Source organism: Barbatula barbatula, assembly GCF_947034865.1.
Source record: "Barbatula barbatula genome assembly, chromosome: 3".
Lineage (NCBI taxonomy): Eukaryota > Metazoa > Chordata > Actinopteri > Cypriniformes > Nemacheilidae > Barbatula > Barbatula barbatula.
The window spans coordinates 6,801,854-6,819,239 of record NC_136764.1 but is presented as its reverse complement, the minus strand read 5'-3'; the positions used below and the strand labels follow the sequence as shown (position 1 = coordinate 6,819,239).

Below are 17,386 nucleotides of genomic sequence, written 5' to 3'. Positions count from 1 at the left end.
TAAACAATTCTTTTCTAAAGAAATTGCAATAATTGTATAACAATATAAAATATAATGTCCTGTATAACTGTCATATTTTAAGGGTCAGTCTAAATAGTATTTCTACGCTATTGTTTGTGATCAAATTAAGTTTCTTTAAAGATGCTTTGCAACAATGCACAATTATGAAAAATGCTGCAGAAATGCATTTTAATTGCCGTGATGTCACGTGCTAACATTTGGCTGCTGAAGCATGCAAGTTAATGCTGTGTGTGTCTTTAAAGCAATGAGCTCTCGCAACATTGTCACGTTTGAGAAATGGAGACGAGATGTAATGAGATACACTGATGACACGCAATTCCATTTCATTTTAGACGTTATTGCGCATCATAACACACTCAAGGCCACCAACGAAGCTACATTATCATAAAAACGATTTCTGGCTGTAAAACAAACAATTAAATGACCCGAATCACATTTTTAATGTTGATACATTCGAGGAAATTATCAAATTTAACCTCCACAATTCTCTATTTACTACGAGCACGTGGTCCTACCACAGTAATGCGACAGCGCCGCCTGCTGGTCAGAGGGAGAAACTGTCCTCTGAAAATACCTCTTAAATGGAAATTCCCCTAAAAACGAACTCTTGTGGTTTTCCAAACCCCTATGCCTTTTTCTGACAGATGTTTATTGTGTTTGAGGCTTTGTTGAGACAAATCAGACGCTCTTGCAAGACCATACACGCCACAACTTAATGTCTGCCTTCCTATAAATTTGAAACCTGGCGTCTTATTTTATACACAGAGTTTGAACATGCATGCACATGAAAGACATTCGAGAGCTATGAAGGAGTTTATTTGTGCTCCTGTACCTCTGCTAGTAAAGCATTGTGGACTTTAAATATCACTTTGAATAAAAGCATCTGCCAAAGGCATAAATGTGATCACTTTAATAAGAAAAAACAACAAAACAACAGCACAAACAAAGGTCCAATGAGTCGTTTATTTGTAAGGCACAATAAATACTTCCTTACTGCTCAATCTCTCATTCAGCTATAGTAAATGTTTAACATTAGATTTTTTTTAAATCTTTAAATGAAGTTATAACAGTTTCATTACACAAACAACATACATGTGTCATCAAGTACATCATTGCAATACATACAACACGCACACACATCTTAAAAATAACCACTACAAAGCTCCGAAATGTTTAAAAAGTACTGCTACCAAAAGAGGGAGGGCTACATGTGGAGGTGGGTGGGATTTAGGGATAAAAGGGGCAGAGCCTCATTTAAATCATGCTCAAATACACAGGTTCTGCGGGTTCTGAAAACCGGTCATGTAATAATGGCAAAATAATAACGTAATCAGGTTTTCGGGGGTGAGTTGGTCCCGTTCAGAAGATGGTTAGAGGACTGAGGGCAGAGATATCGACCCGAAAGATGAACCATTCGTAACTAATCATTGACTGTATACTGTACACGATGATAGATATCTGTATGTCACAGCATCCACCTCTCAAAACTGTGTCCTCTGGCACACATACACCATAAATGTAGCTTTATACATACAAAAATCTCTACAAAATTATATGTATATTGATATATTTATATATGTATATAAACTGGCCCTGCAACAGCACAAAACTTTACTTTCTTTGGAAAATTTGGTTTGAGATCAAATCAAAAGTGATAAAACAGAAAATCAAAAAAATGTCATTTCAATTAAAATAACAGTATAGATTCTTGATCTCAGCATGTGTGCAGCACGCACTGTAGCTTTTAGAACACAAAAAAAAGAATTATGGGATACCATAACATTTCCTCCACACGTGAAAAACATTCATTCTGAATTACAAAATCCCCACAGCTATGTTTGATGGAATACTAGCATACTGCGCACTACATTCTGCCCACAAGCCACCAATTTTACGTGAAACAATTTCCGTTATTACATTGCATGCTTGGGTTCTGGAAACTTCAATTGTATATTTCTATAAGGTTGTCACACTGGAAAGCACACTGCATTGTGGGAAACACTATTTGGTGCAGTGTGTTCTGGTTGTATACTGCACACCTTGGTAAATGTTGCAGGTTATTCAGGATATTTCATGCAGCATATACTATGCACAGCAGTACGGTAGTATGCTATTTCAAACACGACCCGTCACATCTTTACAAAAAAATCCAACACACAGTCAATAGCTAAACAGTGCAACCTTCTGGTCATTCATGGAAAAAATTCCACCGCTAACAAATCCTTCAGTGACAATATTGTGCAGTCGCTTATTTGTGTTAATAGCACACAGGACAGAACGTTGTTTTCATTAATGTTGGGGTTTATGTAAGTTCAAGGGTTAGAGGGAGACTGAATTCTACTCTTATACAGGCACATCACAAGTTTGCTAACCAAAACGTGTGCTTAGACCCGGCTCCCAAAACTATGAGAGATCTTTCACTTCATACTGCTGGAGGTTAAACTTAAAGTGTCACTTTCACATCACTTTTGTTTTCTATCTGAGAATAAAATAAGAGTCGTGATTTGATGGTGCTTTAAAATGGAGACGAGACGGTGTGTTTCAAACATAGAAACTGACCGAAAAAGCTAAATGAGACGAGCCACACGAGTGAGATTTACACATGCTCTGAAGAAAATGTAGATGGTACCCATTTAAAACAATACGAAGATGCTCTGAGGGGTTGCCAGGGCGCTGTTTTGAGATTACTGAGAGCATCGGATGCTTCTATGTGGTTGCTAGGATGCTCTGGGTGGCTTCTATGGCATTGCAATGTGGTTTCTGGTGTATTCAGATTAATTGTATTCATTAAGCTTAAAAATAAACAACATTAAGGATGCCTAAACACGCATAAAAAGAATGAATCAAACTTGATTTCATTTGATTTGAATCATTTGGGAGAGAGTACAGAATGAATCAGAGACGACCTAATGAAAGTATGATAAAGAGAGATACACGTGAGAAGTGATTTCATGTTTGGACTCAACAACACTTTCTCTCTCTCAGTGTCCTCTAGAACTAGTCAGATTTGTCACCGTCCTCCTCACGATGGCCGTCGGCCCCCTCGCGGGAGCTCTTCTCTTCTTTGGCCTGTTGAGCGTGTGATGCGAGGATGCTCGACAGAGACAGGAGGCCGGAGCTGGAGGTGACGGCGGGCATGTTGGGTGGAGTCAATCCCATCGGCAGAGGGGTCATGGGTAATGCCAAACCTTGAAGCTGCGAAAGCTGGTGAACTTGAAGCTGCTGCTGCGATTAAACACAAACAAATGCATTGAAGTTTTACAGTACTCATTCTTTATTTGTATTTTTTCGACATTTCTAAACATTCAGGCATAAAAATTAAATATATCATTGCTGTCCTTTCGGTAGCTTGGATGTCCAAAATCTATTTTCAGGAAATGCAAAAAAACTATGTTTTTTAAAGGATTAAATACTGTGTTGTTTTAGTTCACAAGCACATTTTAATAGTTTTAGAGGTTAGATGTTTGCAAACCCAATGGGACAAACATAAAGGGCGACTAATAATGATGACTTATGACCAAATAAAAATGAAGAAACATGGAGATAAGGTTTCAGAAGGACAACAGCGATATATCAAAATATTTTAAAAATAATATTTTATTATATGCAGTCAAATAAAATGTTATATGTGCGGATAAAATGTAGCCTCCTCCATGTAGTCCACCTCTTTCTAGAGTTTGCAGACATTTTTTTTTTCATTTTATCGAGCAGCTTCAATGCTTAAACTGTATTGAAGGTGTTCACAACTATTCTCGCCTCTTATTCAGTCCAAGTCATGCATTTTATTGGTTTAAAAGAAGATTTAAATATACTGGCATAATTCTTTCTTGCAAAAATGTAAATATTGTCATCATTACGTAAAAATGAGTAAATGATATCAGAATTGTAATTACAATTGTAATTGTAGAGTAATTATTCATATAGATCAAAAACACACACTTACCCGGATGATGGAGTTCATCTCAGGCGGTGTGACTTGTTTGGCTCTCTCGATTGCCCCCAGCACCTGCTGCTGGTGCTACACACACACACACAAAAACACACGCACAGGCTTACTAATAACTCTGCATCAACAAGGCATCTCTGGGTAAAACACACAGCATACAAACATCAACTAGAGTCCCCTCAGAGCCCAAAGCCATTACACAAAGCTACGGCACATTTATCATATCAAACTAATGAGTCTGAGTCTCATTATAGAGTGTGTATCATAAATAAGTCACACAGACTGACCTCTTGAGACAGGTAAGGCAACACCTGTCCACAGATTCCATTCAATCTCTTCACGATCTCTGCCTGTGGACAAAACACACACACATCTCTCTTGGGTTTAGCTCCAGTAATAAGACAGCGGAGATGCTCTTAAATTCGCTGATGTTGCACAAACACATGAACACACGCAGTTATAATGCACGGATACTGAATCCAGAACCAACAGACCTGCATGCAGCCCTACATATCATTTACACCACAAGATATTTTTACCTGTTTGTGCATTTCGATGTTGAGTCCATATGACATCTCATAATACTGCGGTCAGAGAAACAAAAAAAAGACACTTCAATGAGAACAGTAGATATTAACCTTAATAAACAATGATCTTATACAATATCATTGATGATGTTGCCCAACGTTTCTACAACCAGGTGGAGAATAAAACGTAATATTGTGAAACTCAGACAGAAGATCTGGTGTAAGTGTTTTGCTGTGGGTTAACGCGGCTGATCTCTTCATCCAGCCGAGACCCTGGCGGTTACATTGATCCGTCGGCAAGACATCAATACGTTTACACTGCCTTATGACCCATAATACAACACTGATCAATAATACACGTATGAAATATCGCAGACGGCTGAGGGTCACAAGAGAAAAACACACAGACTCAAAGAGAGAGAGGGAGGGAAAAAGAAAGATAGACGCTGAAAGCCAATGAGTCAACAAAAATGAATCCTCATTTTACAGCGACATCTAGCGGTGAGGTTGGGAATTGCAACCAACGGCTCCCCCCTCCCTTTTGAAGCACAACAATGCAATTATATCAATAAATTCTCCAAAAAATACACATTGGACCTTTAACTTGTTTCCAAGAAAGGTTATGTAGGTATCACATAGATCAGGCGGAAACATGTTACCATAATACTGGTTATAGTACATAGGTACAAACAACTGCACACATCACTCACCATAATGTAATGACGCTGCATTTCAGACTTCTCACTGGCCAGTTTATCACATTCCAACTTCAGACTGATAGAGAACGAGAATGGGAGAGAGACAGTAAGACGTGATATGGGATACATTTTATTTCCAAGCAAAAAATATTTTTTAAATGCATGTGATAACCATAGTGCTTTCGTTCTCTCTTGATACGAATGATCATTTGACTGAGTTCTGTAGCTTTAATGTTTTAAGAGCCTTCAGTGTTCCCTGCTTTCATCTAAAAATCATCTGAAGCCTTGCAGTGGCATCTGGTGGGACATCACATCATAGACTTTTAAAACTTCAACACATTCATCTGCTCCTCCTCCTCCTCACCCCTCTTCCTTCCTGTGATGTGTGACGACCTCCATCCAATTACACAAGAGCTCTTATCTCTACTGCTGACAGCTGTGTTTACACCTTTCTGACCGTCCCGGTACGAGGCTGGTGTTCAGTTCAAATTATCAAACCTGCTGTCTGGCCTTTTAGAAGATTATCCAAAAATAAAAACTGCAGGATTTCCTTTCTTGATCTCCACAAGATTGGCCGAGAACAGATGATGTCAAGTTTGAGAAAGGCATCGTAATAACACAATTATTTTATCACATTTTTATGTGCATCACGCTTGTATGTTATTGACTTCAGCATGTTCAAGCTCGGTACCAAACCTGAACACATATTCCTTTTGTTATAACACACATATCTTGTTTTTGGTCTCAGGAGACAGAACGTCATAAGGGTTTGAAGTGATATTAATTATTAATGATGAAAGTTCTGGTTTTTACATGAACTGGTCCTCAAACAGCTTGACCGCTAGCAGTAATTTTGTGTGAGTAACATATGAAACGGGACTGTTTGTGTACCTGTGATACTGCGCCTGCAGGAACTGAAACTCATCCTTGATGCGGTCGCAAGAGTCCGACGTGGTGAATTTGAGTGGCTGTGTCGATTGAGACGAAGCCTGGAAAACAGCCAATGAAAAGAGAGATTAGATAAATCTACATGTCCCAATAAACACAGTTCCCAGACACCTAACAATAGGCTAAAGTGTCACGTTTTATCAATCCAGCTGCATGATAACCAAGCGTGTGTTTACGTGATCCCAAACTGTTAAAGGAGACACAACTAACTGGGGAAACAATAATCTGCTTGAGGTACGCTTGCTCAAACGGGCAGAAGAGAAGAGCCGTTTACTTTTCACCTCTGACCTGCTTGAGCGTGGGTCACGGACCTATGACCTGAACACAAGAGAGACAGACAGAAATGAGATGTGTATCTGTGTGAAATCAGACACATCGCTCTGTGTGTCTCCTGGGGGAGGAGAGAAGTGTGTGTGTTTCTGTAATCCCTGTACTAGTCTATTCCTGCTATTATAAATCAATTAGAGGAACAAAAACCAGCAGCATCACCTGTGACCCATGACAGAGAGAGAGAGAGCGCGAGCAAGAGTGAGATAACAATTAACAGAGCGCGACAGACAGAAAACGAATGATAGACAGAAAGAAAAAGATAGAGTGACAGACAGAGAGAGGTTCCCACCGGGATATAAAAACAAGGACACACGCCAACAACAACAAGAGCGGCAGAAATAAATCAAAACAAAAGGGAGCAGTGAGGCCCGCAATTTATTTTACCAAAATCAATTACAAACCTCCCGAATAAAATAGAGCAAATAATAAAACCTCATTGTTTGGGGGTAAAAGCCCACCACTGTTGCACCCTTTGTGATGGTAATGAGGGACTTTGGCCCCACTGACCCAGACATCTGCTCCACGTGAACACACTCCAACAGCCCTCCAGGGTCTTATCCACATTTTTGTTTCCAAAATTGCGACTGGTGTGTGTGTGTGTTACTGTAGCAGAGGAAGTGAGATTTGAGTTTCAGAGAGAATTGAGTGTGATGCAGACAAAAGCACTCATATCTGGGTGTTTCACAATGACAAATCTGTCAGCAGTTCAGCACACACACTTAACAGACGTGTGTGTGTGTGTGTGTGTGAGCCGGTGGGGTGGATTAACCCCTCTCTCTGTTGGGGGTGTTGTACGGAAAGGGGGTCTTGTTAATTCAGTTGTCCTTAATAATGTCCCAGAGACCCCTGTACACCCTTACAACACAATACACACATAATGAAGCCAGAACTCTGTGTGTGTGCGTGCTCAGCCTGCACATGTTAACACAAATAAGAGGAAAGAGATTCTGAGAAATACTGAGTATATCTTTAAAATGCAATAAGGTTGCCTGGGTGTTGCGAGTTGGTTCTAAAGACGTTGCAGTGAGGTTGCTTAGATGTTCTGAGTGTTGCAGCGTACTGCTTTGTGGTTGCTAGGGTGTTGTGGGTGGTTGCCATTCTATTCACCCCCCCCCGCACAGTAATATCAGATCACAGTGAGATAAGAAGAAACAGTGTAGCAGTAGCTACAACATCATAGTGTTTATATTACATTAAATTGCTAAGACGACGATGCCCGCAGTACAAGATGTGTAAGGCTTTTATTTTATTCTATCCTTAAAAAGGACCTCAATCTAATCTAGGGGACCACTATATCTTTGCGCCACGTTTTTCGACCAGTAAGCGTTCACACAGCAATCACCCTAGCGACTGCGTAGCAACAGATGAAAAATCAGAACACACAGCCACACCCTAACACTTTAACTATGGGTTTTACACGAACACCTTTTGAAATCACCGAAATCCAGTTTTTACATTGCGATGTGTGAAAATGAAATCAATACAAGACAGACGAGTAATTTATCTGTTGCTGCTAAACGCAGAGTGATGACGTCTGTTCCTGAACCGCTGAGTTCAAGAGTTCAGGAGGAGAGAGGACGCTTAACATACTGATGAAGAACAAATGTCATCAAACACACGGTTAATCCCTAAAATCCTTCAATTACTGAAACAACTGGATTTCAGAGTTTGACAAAAGGTCATTTTTAAACCGAAAATCGTCAAACTGCACTATTTCTTAATTATCGTAAAAATGCAAAAACACAAGCTACTAAATCTATCGACCAAAAGTCTGTATTTACAACGATTTGAAGTCGAACTGACTCGAAAGAACCCAGTTAATCCATCCAAGATTTGATCCTGCAGTTAATCTTTCCCTGATGAAGATTTTTAATAGGTTTAAAGCTGCATTTTGGCACATTTACTTAAGTGCTCATTCGCAGCAGCTAAAGACTTCGGAAAAAAAAAACATCTTGATCAGAGTTACTTCTCACTCTGTTGATATACAGATGTGTTATTTTGACACACAAAGCCCTTGTAGAAAAATAAATCCTCGTGGGGTAAAGCAGATAAACTAGAATCTCGACTCAAATTGTAAACAAATTCACCACAAATTTGATTACAACGTACGTTTCCTCTGCAAATTATTCTTCATGGTTATCTCGAGCCAACGGTTGAAATGTTCTCTTAAATTCTACCTCCCGAATTAGCAAAAAGGCTTCATTTATAGCAAACATGTTCCCACACGAGGAGGTTTTCATTAGCGTCCGTGTGTTTGTGTGTCTCCACACACGTCTCTGACCGTGCATTCGGGGGGGGGGAAGGCAATTAGACTCAAGTGCAAACAAAATAATGACTGGGGGACTCATTAACACAAGCTGCCCACTGTGTGCACAGGGACAATTCATGGAAACGACACAATTAAGCCTTTAAAGGGAGGGAACCAGGCAACTGGTGTTCAAACAAGCACCTCGGCCCCCGAGATACATTTATAACCCCTTTCATTCATACATGCTGCCTGAAACCTGACCACCGTGTTCACGTGTTGCTATGAGATAAGAGCAGATTCAGCCAATAACAAAGGAAGCGATCTGACCGGCACCCATAAGCATTATATTTATAATGACCAATTATACCATTTCTGTGGTTGAAATTCACTTTATATCATTATTATAGTATAGAGAACCTCTGAAAGTCTTCTAAAAAAAGGTATGATTGTGCACCGACGTGTACACGGCGTACTGGGTGTGTATACTTATTTTCATAACACGGGGTATTTACATTCCAAGCAAATTTAAAGAATACCGTAGTATTACCGTGGAATATATTCACAACCACGGTAAATGCCCAAAGAAACAATAGCGTGTCCAAAAAAATATTATTTTCATTGGATCATATCCACAAAACACAGTACTGTACCCCAGTACAAACCGTATTTCTTTGCAAATACAAGTAGGAAACATCACAGTACCAAAGAAAAATCATATCACCATAGTATCTAAACAAACGGTATCCCCACCCAGACAAAACCGCGATTTACCGCGGTTTAACAACGGTAACCATATGTAGGATGTTAAAAGTAAACCGTTGATAAGAAATCTGCCACAAAAAGGTTTTTTCTTCCACACACGTGTACTAGACACCGAAATAACCGTGATATCACGGCAGAATAACTTAAAGCAACGGGGGTACGGTTTTTCTCCGTTCTCTTTATACTATACGAACACACGGAAGTGGCACGTGCACTCTCGGCGATATTTTATGAAAAGCGTGAACTGGAAACGTGATATAATAGATATAAATGGTATACAAAGATATAAATATGCACAGAGTTTTTAAGCAACGATGTGTGCGACGTTAACGTCAGTGATATTGCATGGAGACAATGAATTATAGAGTAACAGCTGCTGTACGAGTCTTACCGAGTGTCTGGCCTGTGGAAACATCATATCAGCCTGTTTTATTCTCGGTCTGTCAATAAAGAGATGCGATGCACGTCCTCTTTGTTTGGTCTCGGACCGTTTCCTTCTTTATTTTACGCGTCCGGCGACAGAAAACGCTTCAGTCTGATCTTTGTTTTTTTCCTTCGGCTTTATAAACTCACATTAACTTCACGCCGATTAAGCCCGTCCGATAACAACCAAGCGCGATATTATATGTAACTTACTATGTGACATTGCGGTCGCACACGCGAAGAAACAATCTTTTGTTGACATAGGCCAACACGCACGACGAATCCCCTTGCAAGCTAATGCGTACGATAATAAAGTCGAGCTGTGCGGCTAAAGCTAGCAGTGCGTGCGCAGAATGCGTAAAAACACGCGAGAAAACGTCTGAGTGTTGTATAAAAACGATCTCGGGTCGTGTGTCTACACGACGTGAAAAAGCAGATTGCGGTGGAAAATCAAGCCGCTTCACGATTTACGGACGCACTCGTGTGACGACAGAACGCACGTTTCCAATTCTACTATGGCGGCGCATTGGTCGTGAATATTAATGACGCCGTGCGTAAGCTGCGTGGTAACCTTCCGGCGGTCTCTGCTTACGTCATAAACAATTCTAGCCGCGCCTTCACCTTGTGGTTAAAACAAATCGTAAAATAGTAAAACTTTGTTTCGTTTCCCCCTCTAAAGACAACTTGTTTAGTTCCTTCTTAATTGTTTCTGTTTATTGTTTACGTTTAGCTTGATTAGTCACGTAACCACGCATCGTTTGATATAGGCCTACTCATCGCACATTTAGCAATAAATGAAATGCAGAATAAAGGAACACAAATAGACAACAGCAACCGTCTCAATGTGTGCTTTGCAAATATCAAAGTTATAATGATCTACATTGAATTGGCAACTGGCATCATTTTTCCGTATTGATAAAACCATGAATGCGCAAGCAGGAGCCCCCTTTTCCTTCCGCCCTGTTGACCAATCAGAGAGGCCTACAAAGGGAGCGTCTCGTTGCGTCATTAATATTCATAATCCTTTGCTATACTAGGGTTCGTCCATCCGCATGCGGGATTCGAGGCCCATCTTAAAATGTCAACGGGATGCGCTGCTTTTGTTCCCGGCGAGCGGATAGCGCCTCCCGCGTACAACACCGGCAACTGCACCCACCAAGCATTTCAATTCAACGGGGTCCAATGTGGTCAAATAACAGGAAGACCTCTCGTTTTATAGAAAATATTAAGTTAAAGAGGACATATTTACATTTTCATTAGTTGTTACAATATTTTTTTTAACATTATTTAATCACCTTAAGTGTTTAAAGCACTTAAATATTTCTGCAATTTTTCTATTTATAGAATGTGGTAAAAAATACATGTAATCATTTTCCGAGAACCATTATCTGTTTACATTTGTGAATATTCTATAATAAAGACAAATTTATAATTTGAGCTCAATAAATCTACTCCTAAGGCATCAGTATGAATAGTACCATGATGTGATGCATTGGTTTTCAAACCGGTGGCCATTTTCAACATCTTACAAAACAAAGAATTGATCACATTCTGTGTTTTTAAGGATCAGAGAACATTGCTATCATTGTTGAATTAAGATATTTATGTCGCTTTTATAAGAATACATTGCAGGTGTGCATCTTGAGACAAACAACGGCACATATTTTAAGATATTTCTGGGCAAGTTGTATTCAGCTAAGACAGGTCAAACTTTCATTTTAGCCTCAAGCCTCGTCTGTGAAACCTGGCCAAAATGTACTATTTCCAATTCGAATATTGACATTGTTTGGTTTCATATATTTTTACTAGGGCTCGAGTGAGTTTGAGAACCAATTATTTAATAAAGGCAAGCCAATTTGTCATTAACGTAAATAAATACAGGTTGAAAGCATACCATACGATAATCTATGTCTAGGGATTACTTGCATACAATTCTATGTAGTATTATAGTCATAAAATTGTTTAAAAGTGTTTAAAGGCTGCAAAATATCTTTCCATATCTGACAAAACCCTGAACGTTGAACAGAAAACAACTGTAATACCTGCAAAGAAAACAAGTTCAGACCATCAGCAATTATAGGAACAAATTTATTTAAATTTAAAACAGATACTTTATAGTTTTCGTTTTTTGAGAAGGCGGTTATGAAAATCATTTTCATGTTTGAATGAGGTTCAGGCAACAGTGGTTGAAATGAAACAAACACAAATAAAAACGACAAAAATATGGCATGAATGTTATAAATCAATTTCCACTATCCTTCCTCGGCTCGAGGATTTCAATGTGTTTGTCTGAACCCAAAACTCCAACTTGGACAATGAACACATGCTATAATAATTACAAATCCTTAAAAAAAAGAGAAAACAGCAGTTTATCTTCAAACCTAAATACAAAGTAAAACTGTTCACTCTCATATTTAGTGTTTTGTAAAGGGGACCGTGTCTAATCTCGCGGTCCGCACGTCATCTGGACAACAATTGGCACTTGTTAGGAGTCCGTCTCAGAGATTGGCACGCACAATATAATACAACCTTTTCATTTGGTATAATTACAGAACAAAAGGGTAAAGAAGCAGAATAAAGATGGGAAACCAAATACAAGTATGCAATCACCGCGTCATAATACAGAAAGAACGGAGTGGTCCTGGACATAGTAGTTTTCAGGTATGTACTACGGGATTAGAAACAAAAATCTCAGTTCAAAGACTCGTTTGTCTGGGTCTGAACCTCAACCATTCAGTCCGTTCAACATGCAGATGTGTGTAACACGTCCCTACCCACACACAAGCTCATGCAACTGCAAACTGAACTCAAAAATCGAAACAGGGGCCATCAACACATGAATTGTTTTTAAATTTTTGGTTGCTTGATTGACTATCGCGAAACATTTCTCTCAACCACACGGTGGGCCATCAGGACGTCGTCCAACAAAGTTAGAACTGAGGAGGAGTTAATGATTCGCTTCCATGTTTAGTGAACATCAAAGCATACAAACAGATGAACATGTGTTTGCAAAAGATCCAATATGTAATTTCTTTTGCTTCCAGAGCGTTTGGCCTCCAAACCTCAATCTACCGTGTCCTACCAATACAGAAATGCCCAAAAACGTCATACGGTTCACAGAGGTAGAGGTTCTTTCGGGATAGGGCAACACAAGACGTCTGGAACTGGCACATTAAAGAAGTAACACACTTGAAGATGTGATACGTGTAGTGAGTACTATTGAGTGTCGCTTAGCTTGCTGTTTATTCGGGCCTCAAAGCGATTCCAGTCATTTTCTTTGCGGCACGCAAAACCAAAAAAGTGCATTAACAACAATCGCGATCTGCGGCAGGAGCAACACATCATTTACAACCGATGCGCTCAAAACAACGAAAGATCCACGCACACGTTTAACTGATAAAATACAAGAGCGAAAGATCTTTCTGAGCAACGTCCCATGACTTTAGAGAGAGAGAGAGAGAGAGAGAGAGAGTGACATACGGTTTGTCAAGTTAACAATGCACAGCCACATGTTGCACTACGGTGTTGATCCAAAACCTTTTATAAGATGTTTTCAAAGCTTATTTAGTGTTCAACTGCCACAAATCTAACTCACTACGAACAACTAAGAACCAGAAATGACCGCAGGTTTTACAAACGGTGACCGATGAATCCCACAGAAACACTGAAGTGCACGGGTTCAGTTTAAAAAGAACACATCGGGTTTCATTTCCAAATATGCTTCTTTAATAAAGAGACCGGATGAAATACATGAGATTTTGGTGTGATGGGAAGTTACCGGTTAAAATGACCCCGTTTGACAAAACCCAAATTCTTCAGACCGCTCGACCAAGAACTTTGATCTTGAATCTGTGAGCGGCTGCATCTGCCCCGTCACTGGTTGTCGTTATCTTAGCCCTTGATGAAAATGAATGCAACATCACCTGTATAAAATATGGACTGTAAATTAACCATTGAACACTTAGTTTTTGCCTATCTGTGCATCCCAAACACAATGAGGGAAACAAAGCAAACCAAATGAAAGTAGAACTCTGCATGAAACGTCACTACTTGCAAGCGTAGATCTTCAAATCACAGATCAAAAGTGTCTATTTTCATATGGTACATTTCCTATGTTCTTTTCAAGCACAGCACCTACACATCATTTGGAAATTGAATAAAAAAACGAATCTGTAGGAAAGTGAAAAGTGTGATTGGGAAATATATTTATAGTACAATATATTTTGAAACATAATGGCAACAATCAAGTTTAGGGGAAAAGCAAATTAAACAATAAAAAATGGTATCAAACGGAAGTTTATACAGCAGTACAGACACTCGTCTTCTATTTCTGTCTTATAACTTGGGAGTGCTTCAAATACGAAAGAGGAAACGATACAATTCAAATTATCAACAACTTCAAATCTGGTCCATAAATTATATAAATAAAATCTTTTATTTCGCTTAAAATTATATTTTTTATCTCATATAACATTCACACTGTATAGGACGTCGTCTTCCAGGGAAAATCTGAAATCCCATTGATCTAGTTTTCCCTGTGAAGTCTGCTCTAGGTTTTCTCAGACCTTTGCTCGTAACCGTACGTCATCTCTTAAAATCTCGTATGTCCTCTACGTTATATCTGCGTATTCATAGTGACAAAAAAAGAATGAAAACCAGAAGAATCACAGTATCAATAATATTGTAATTCATAAGAAAACCAACAAAACCGTACACAATTACCGAAGTGATTTTTTTTCTCTTTTTTGCCAAAGATAGTGTACCACAGACGTTTTGTACATAAGCAATCATGTGTATACGTATTTACAAATATAAATATACACAATTAACTTCCGCGCATAAATGCTCACCAGCCCCTCCCACGAACCCACTTAAACTCTACGACCTATTTTTTGCGTAAACAAACGATGAATTGCGTGCACTTGGGCAGGCGGACGATGTCAATACCTGCGAGTTTACAACCCAGATTCTGATAAAGTGTCTTTTCATGAGCGAGAAAAATATATTCAGACGTTTCTAATACGCTTCATTTAGATCATAACTACGCTGCTGTTATAAAATCAAAACATTGAACCGGGAAAACGAGATCTCTGGGAAAGGAAGCGATGCAATCGTTTTAAACGTGAGAATCGGCAGAACACGTGTGTATAATCCTGTTTCGCACACATTTAGAAATCTTATCCATCAATAACTGACTGATTTCGTAATTTATTTTATATATGATAGCAGCAGTAGCTACTTATCATTAAAAACTTTTTAAAATGATCATCTCAGCAATATACACAGATTTGTTGAATAAGTTTCATTTCTCCTTCTCGTGCGTTGTATCGTTTTGCTTACATATGCATTTTTACACTATTTTCGTTCATCGTTTTTTTTTAAATATGTTTTTTTTTTAGTTTTTTGCGATGCTCTCACGTGAAGTTTACATTCATCGATGCGAGCTGAAGACTAGCCACATCGAGATATTCATCTCTGCGACAGAAAGGTTCTCCACACCGTCGGTGGAACCCGCTGGAACCCACTGGGTTCTAGAATCCGCCGGAATCCCTGGAATACAAGAAGATTCAATGGATCCGTTTCGTGACTTCTGGCACCACTAGTCCTCGTGTCCATGTACAAGTATGTAAATATGTCGGGATTATTTTTCTTTTTTTTGCAGGGCTGTGAAAACCACATTTTTCATTCATCCAGGCAGAATTCCGGATGATGAGAGAATGGATGATCTGATTGGAGCGAGCGATAAAGTGGAAAGGAAGGAACGTTGCTTCCAGTATTCAGGCCGACGCATTGCAGAACGTCCACTAGCGGCGCACGTCAGCTCCGTCGGTCCAACATGGAACGCGTGAAGGTCAGAATCTAACACCCTTTGTCGAATTCGAGATGGTCAAATTTGATAAAAGGGAAAGAGGCCTTTGACGAGAGCTGCTGGGGAGAAGCGGACAGATGGCAAAAATAACGATGAGAACAAGAGATGTCCGAAAAAGTCAGGAAGCTGGAAAAGAAAACCACGTGTCGCTGATAGTGTGTATGATCTCGTGTGTGTGTTGTATGTGGACGTAGGTGTGTGTGCACGCTCTGCGGGTGCCTGTTCTGCTGACTGGTGTGAGGGGCGCTGGACCCGCTGGACGTCTCACACCAGGTTATACTCCTTCAGGTTCAGCTGCAGGATGGTGTCCTTCACCGCCGCAAACACAAAGCGGATGTTCTCCGTGTCGGTGGCACAGGTGAAATGCGAGTAGATGATCTTGTCGCTGTCGGGGTTCAGATCCACAAACATCTTCAGGATGAACTCCCGCGCGGCTTGGGCGTCCCGCTGGGGCCCTGTGAAAAATAAGAGCGTATGTTAAACTAACACAAGTCAAAACTAAACAGAGCCTCTCTTGAAAAACTGTTAAATTGAACCGAACCAAGCAGCTCTGAAATGAACGACATCTTTATGTTTCTAGCTTTAATATTCCATACTAATCCATCCCGACCCTTCAAGCATATCAAAGAAATCCAAATCTTTTATTTACATCGTTTCTTACATGAAACAAGTCTAGATAATTAATGCAAATGGGTTTTGTTTTAATACCAGAAGCAGACATACCATCAAACTCAGGGAAGTAGTCGACCAGGTGCGAGTAGGAGATCTTCTCCTCCAGTAGGTCCTTCTTGTTGAGGAAGAGGATGACGGAGGAGTTTTGGAACCACGGATATGTGATTATCGTCCGGAACAGAGCCTTGCTCTCCTCCATACGATTCTGAAGAGAATAAGAGCATCGTCATTGTCTGAATAAAGACATCAAACACTTGATGTTATGAAGGATTCACTATATTTAGCCAGTTTTGTTTCGATTTTTGACTGAAACGTTTCATCATATGACTCACATACAATGAATACACAATGCATTTTTAACAATGGCCTTTTAAAAAGGCCATTTCCAACAATATTCTCAAAACAAAAGTATGACGTACAAGTGCTATTTAATACATTTTCCATAAAAAACTGATTTTTTTATTTCTGTAAATTTGTAGAATAGTCTTCTGACTAAATAAGGTGCATACATGTCATTTGTATATGTTCTACGTATATTTTTTGCGTCTTTTAACTTGTTAACTAACTTTTCAATCTTATCACTCATCAACCCTAAATGTATTCATCATATCATCTGTGTTGAGGTCAAATAAAGGATTATTATTGGATGTTTTTAGAGGGAGACTTACCTCATTGTCCGACTCCACCAGAACCTGATCATACTCGCTCAAAGCCACCAGGAACATGATGGACGTCACATTCTCAAAACAGTGTATCCACTTCCTGCGCTCTGACCTCTGACCCCCGACATCAACCATTCTGAAAGAGAGAAACTTTTTAAATATACATTAATGCACAAAACCTCTGCCCTTAAAACATTCACATCTTCGCCCTTTAAGATGTATTGTTTGTATGCTGTGTAGTTGGGCTTTGTGTGTAACCGAAGCCAAAGTCCGTTTACGG

General features: G+C 39.5%; 2 protein-coding genes across 3 annotated transcripts in view; both read right to left on the bottom strand.

Annotated features, from left to right (window-relative positions):
• Nucleotides 1-917: 917 nt before the first annotated feature.
• On the bottom strand, nt 918-10,450 carry chico. 2 transcript variants are annotated; one of them, XM_079452406.1, is made up of 7 exons: nt 9,872-10,450; nt 6,084-6,181; nt 5,205-5,268; nt 4,507-4,551; nt 4,255-4,317; nt 3,965-4,039; nt 918-3,243 (listed from the first exon to the last, which is right to left on the bottom strand). In XM_079452406.1, exons 1-7 carry the CDS (start codon nt 9,896-9,898, stop codon nt 3,019-3,021), a joined length of 597 nt encoding a protein of 198 aa, XP_079308532.1. In that variant the 5' UTR covers nt 9,899-10,450; the 3' UTR covers nt 918-3,018. The 2 variants fall into 2 exon arrangements, with proteins under 2 accessions (XP_079308532.1, XP_079308531.1); XM_079452405.1 differs by having other exon boundaries at nt 966-3,246; nt 9,872-10,420.
• A 1,527-nt stretch (nt 10,451-11,977) lies between these two features.
• Nucleotides 11,978-17,386, bottom strand: part of gna11b (guanine nucleotide binding protein (G protein), alpha 11b (Gq class)) — a 28,528-nt gene continuing 23,119 nt past the window's right edge. Inside the window, exons 5-7 of the mRNA XM_079452378.1 lie at nt 17,113-17,242; nt 16,496-16,649; nt 11,978-16,227 (exon numbers count right to left, since the gene is read on the bottom strand). Coding sequence (XP_079308504.1) covers nt 16,037-16,227; nt 16,496-16,649; nt 17,113-17,242 — 475 coding nt within the window. The 3' untranslated portion in view covers nt 11,978-16,036. The remainder of the gene's footprint in view (nt 16,228-16,495; nt 16,650-17,112; nt 17,243-17,386) is intronic.

What these genes read in the sequence shown, in the direction of transcription:
- chico (XM_079452405.1), bottom strand. Translation starts at nt 9,898, where the DNA reads ATGATGTTTCCACAGGCCAGACACTCG. An exon ending in TGCAGCGTCATTACATTATG is followed by an intron (nt 4,552 to 5,204) that starts GTGAGTGATGTG and finishes CTCTGACCGCAG; the next exon opens with TATTATGAGATGTCATATGG. An exon ending in ACATCGAAATGCACAAACAG is followed by an intron (nt 4,318 to 4,506) that starts GTAAAAATATCT and finishes TTTTGTCCACAG; the next exon opens with GCAGAGATCGTGAAGAGATT.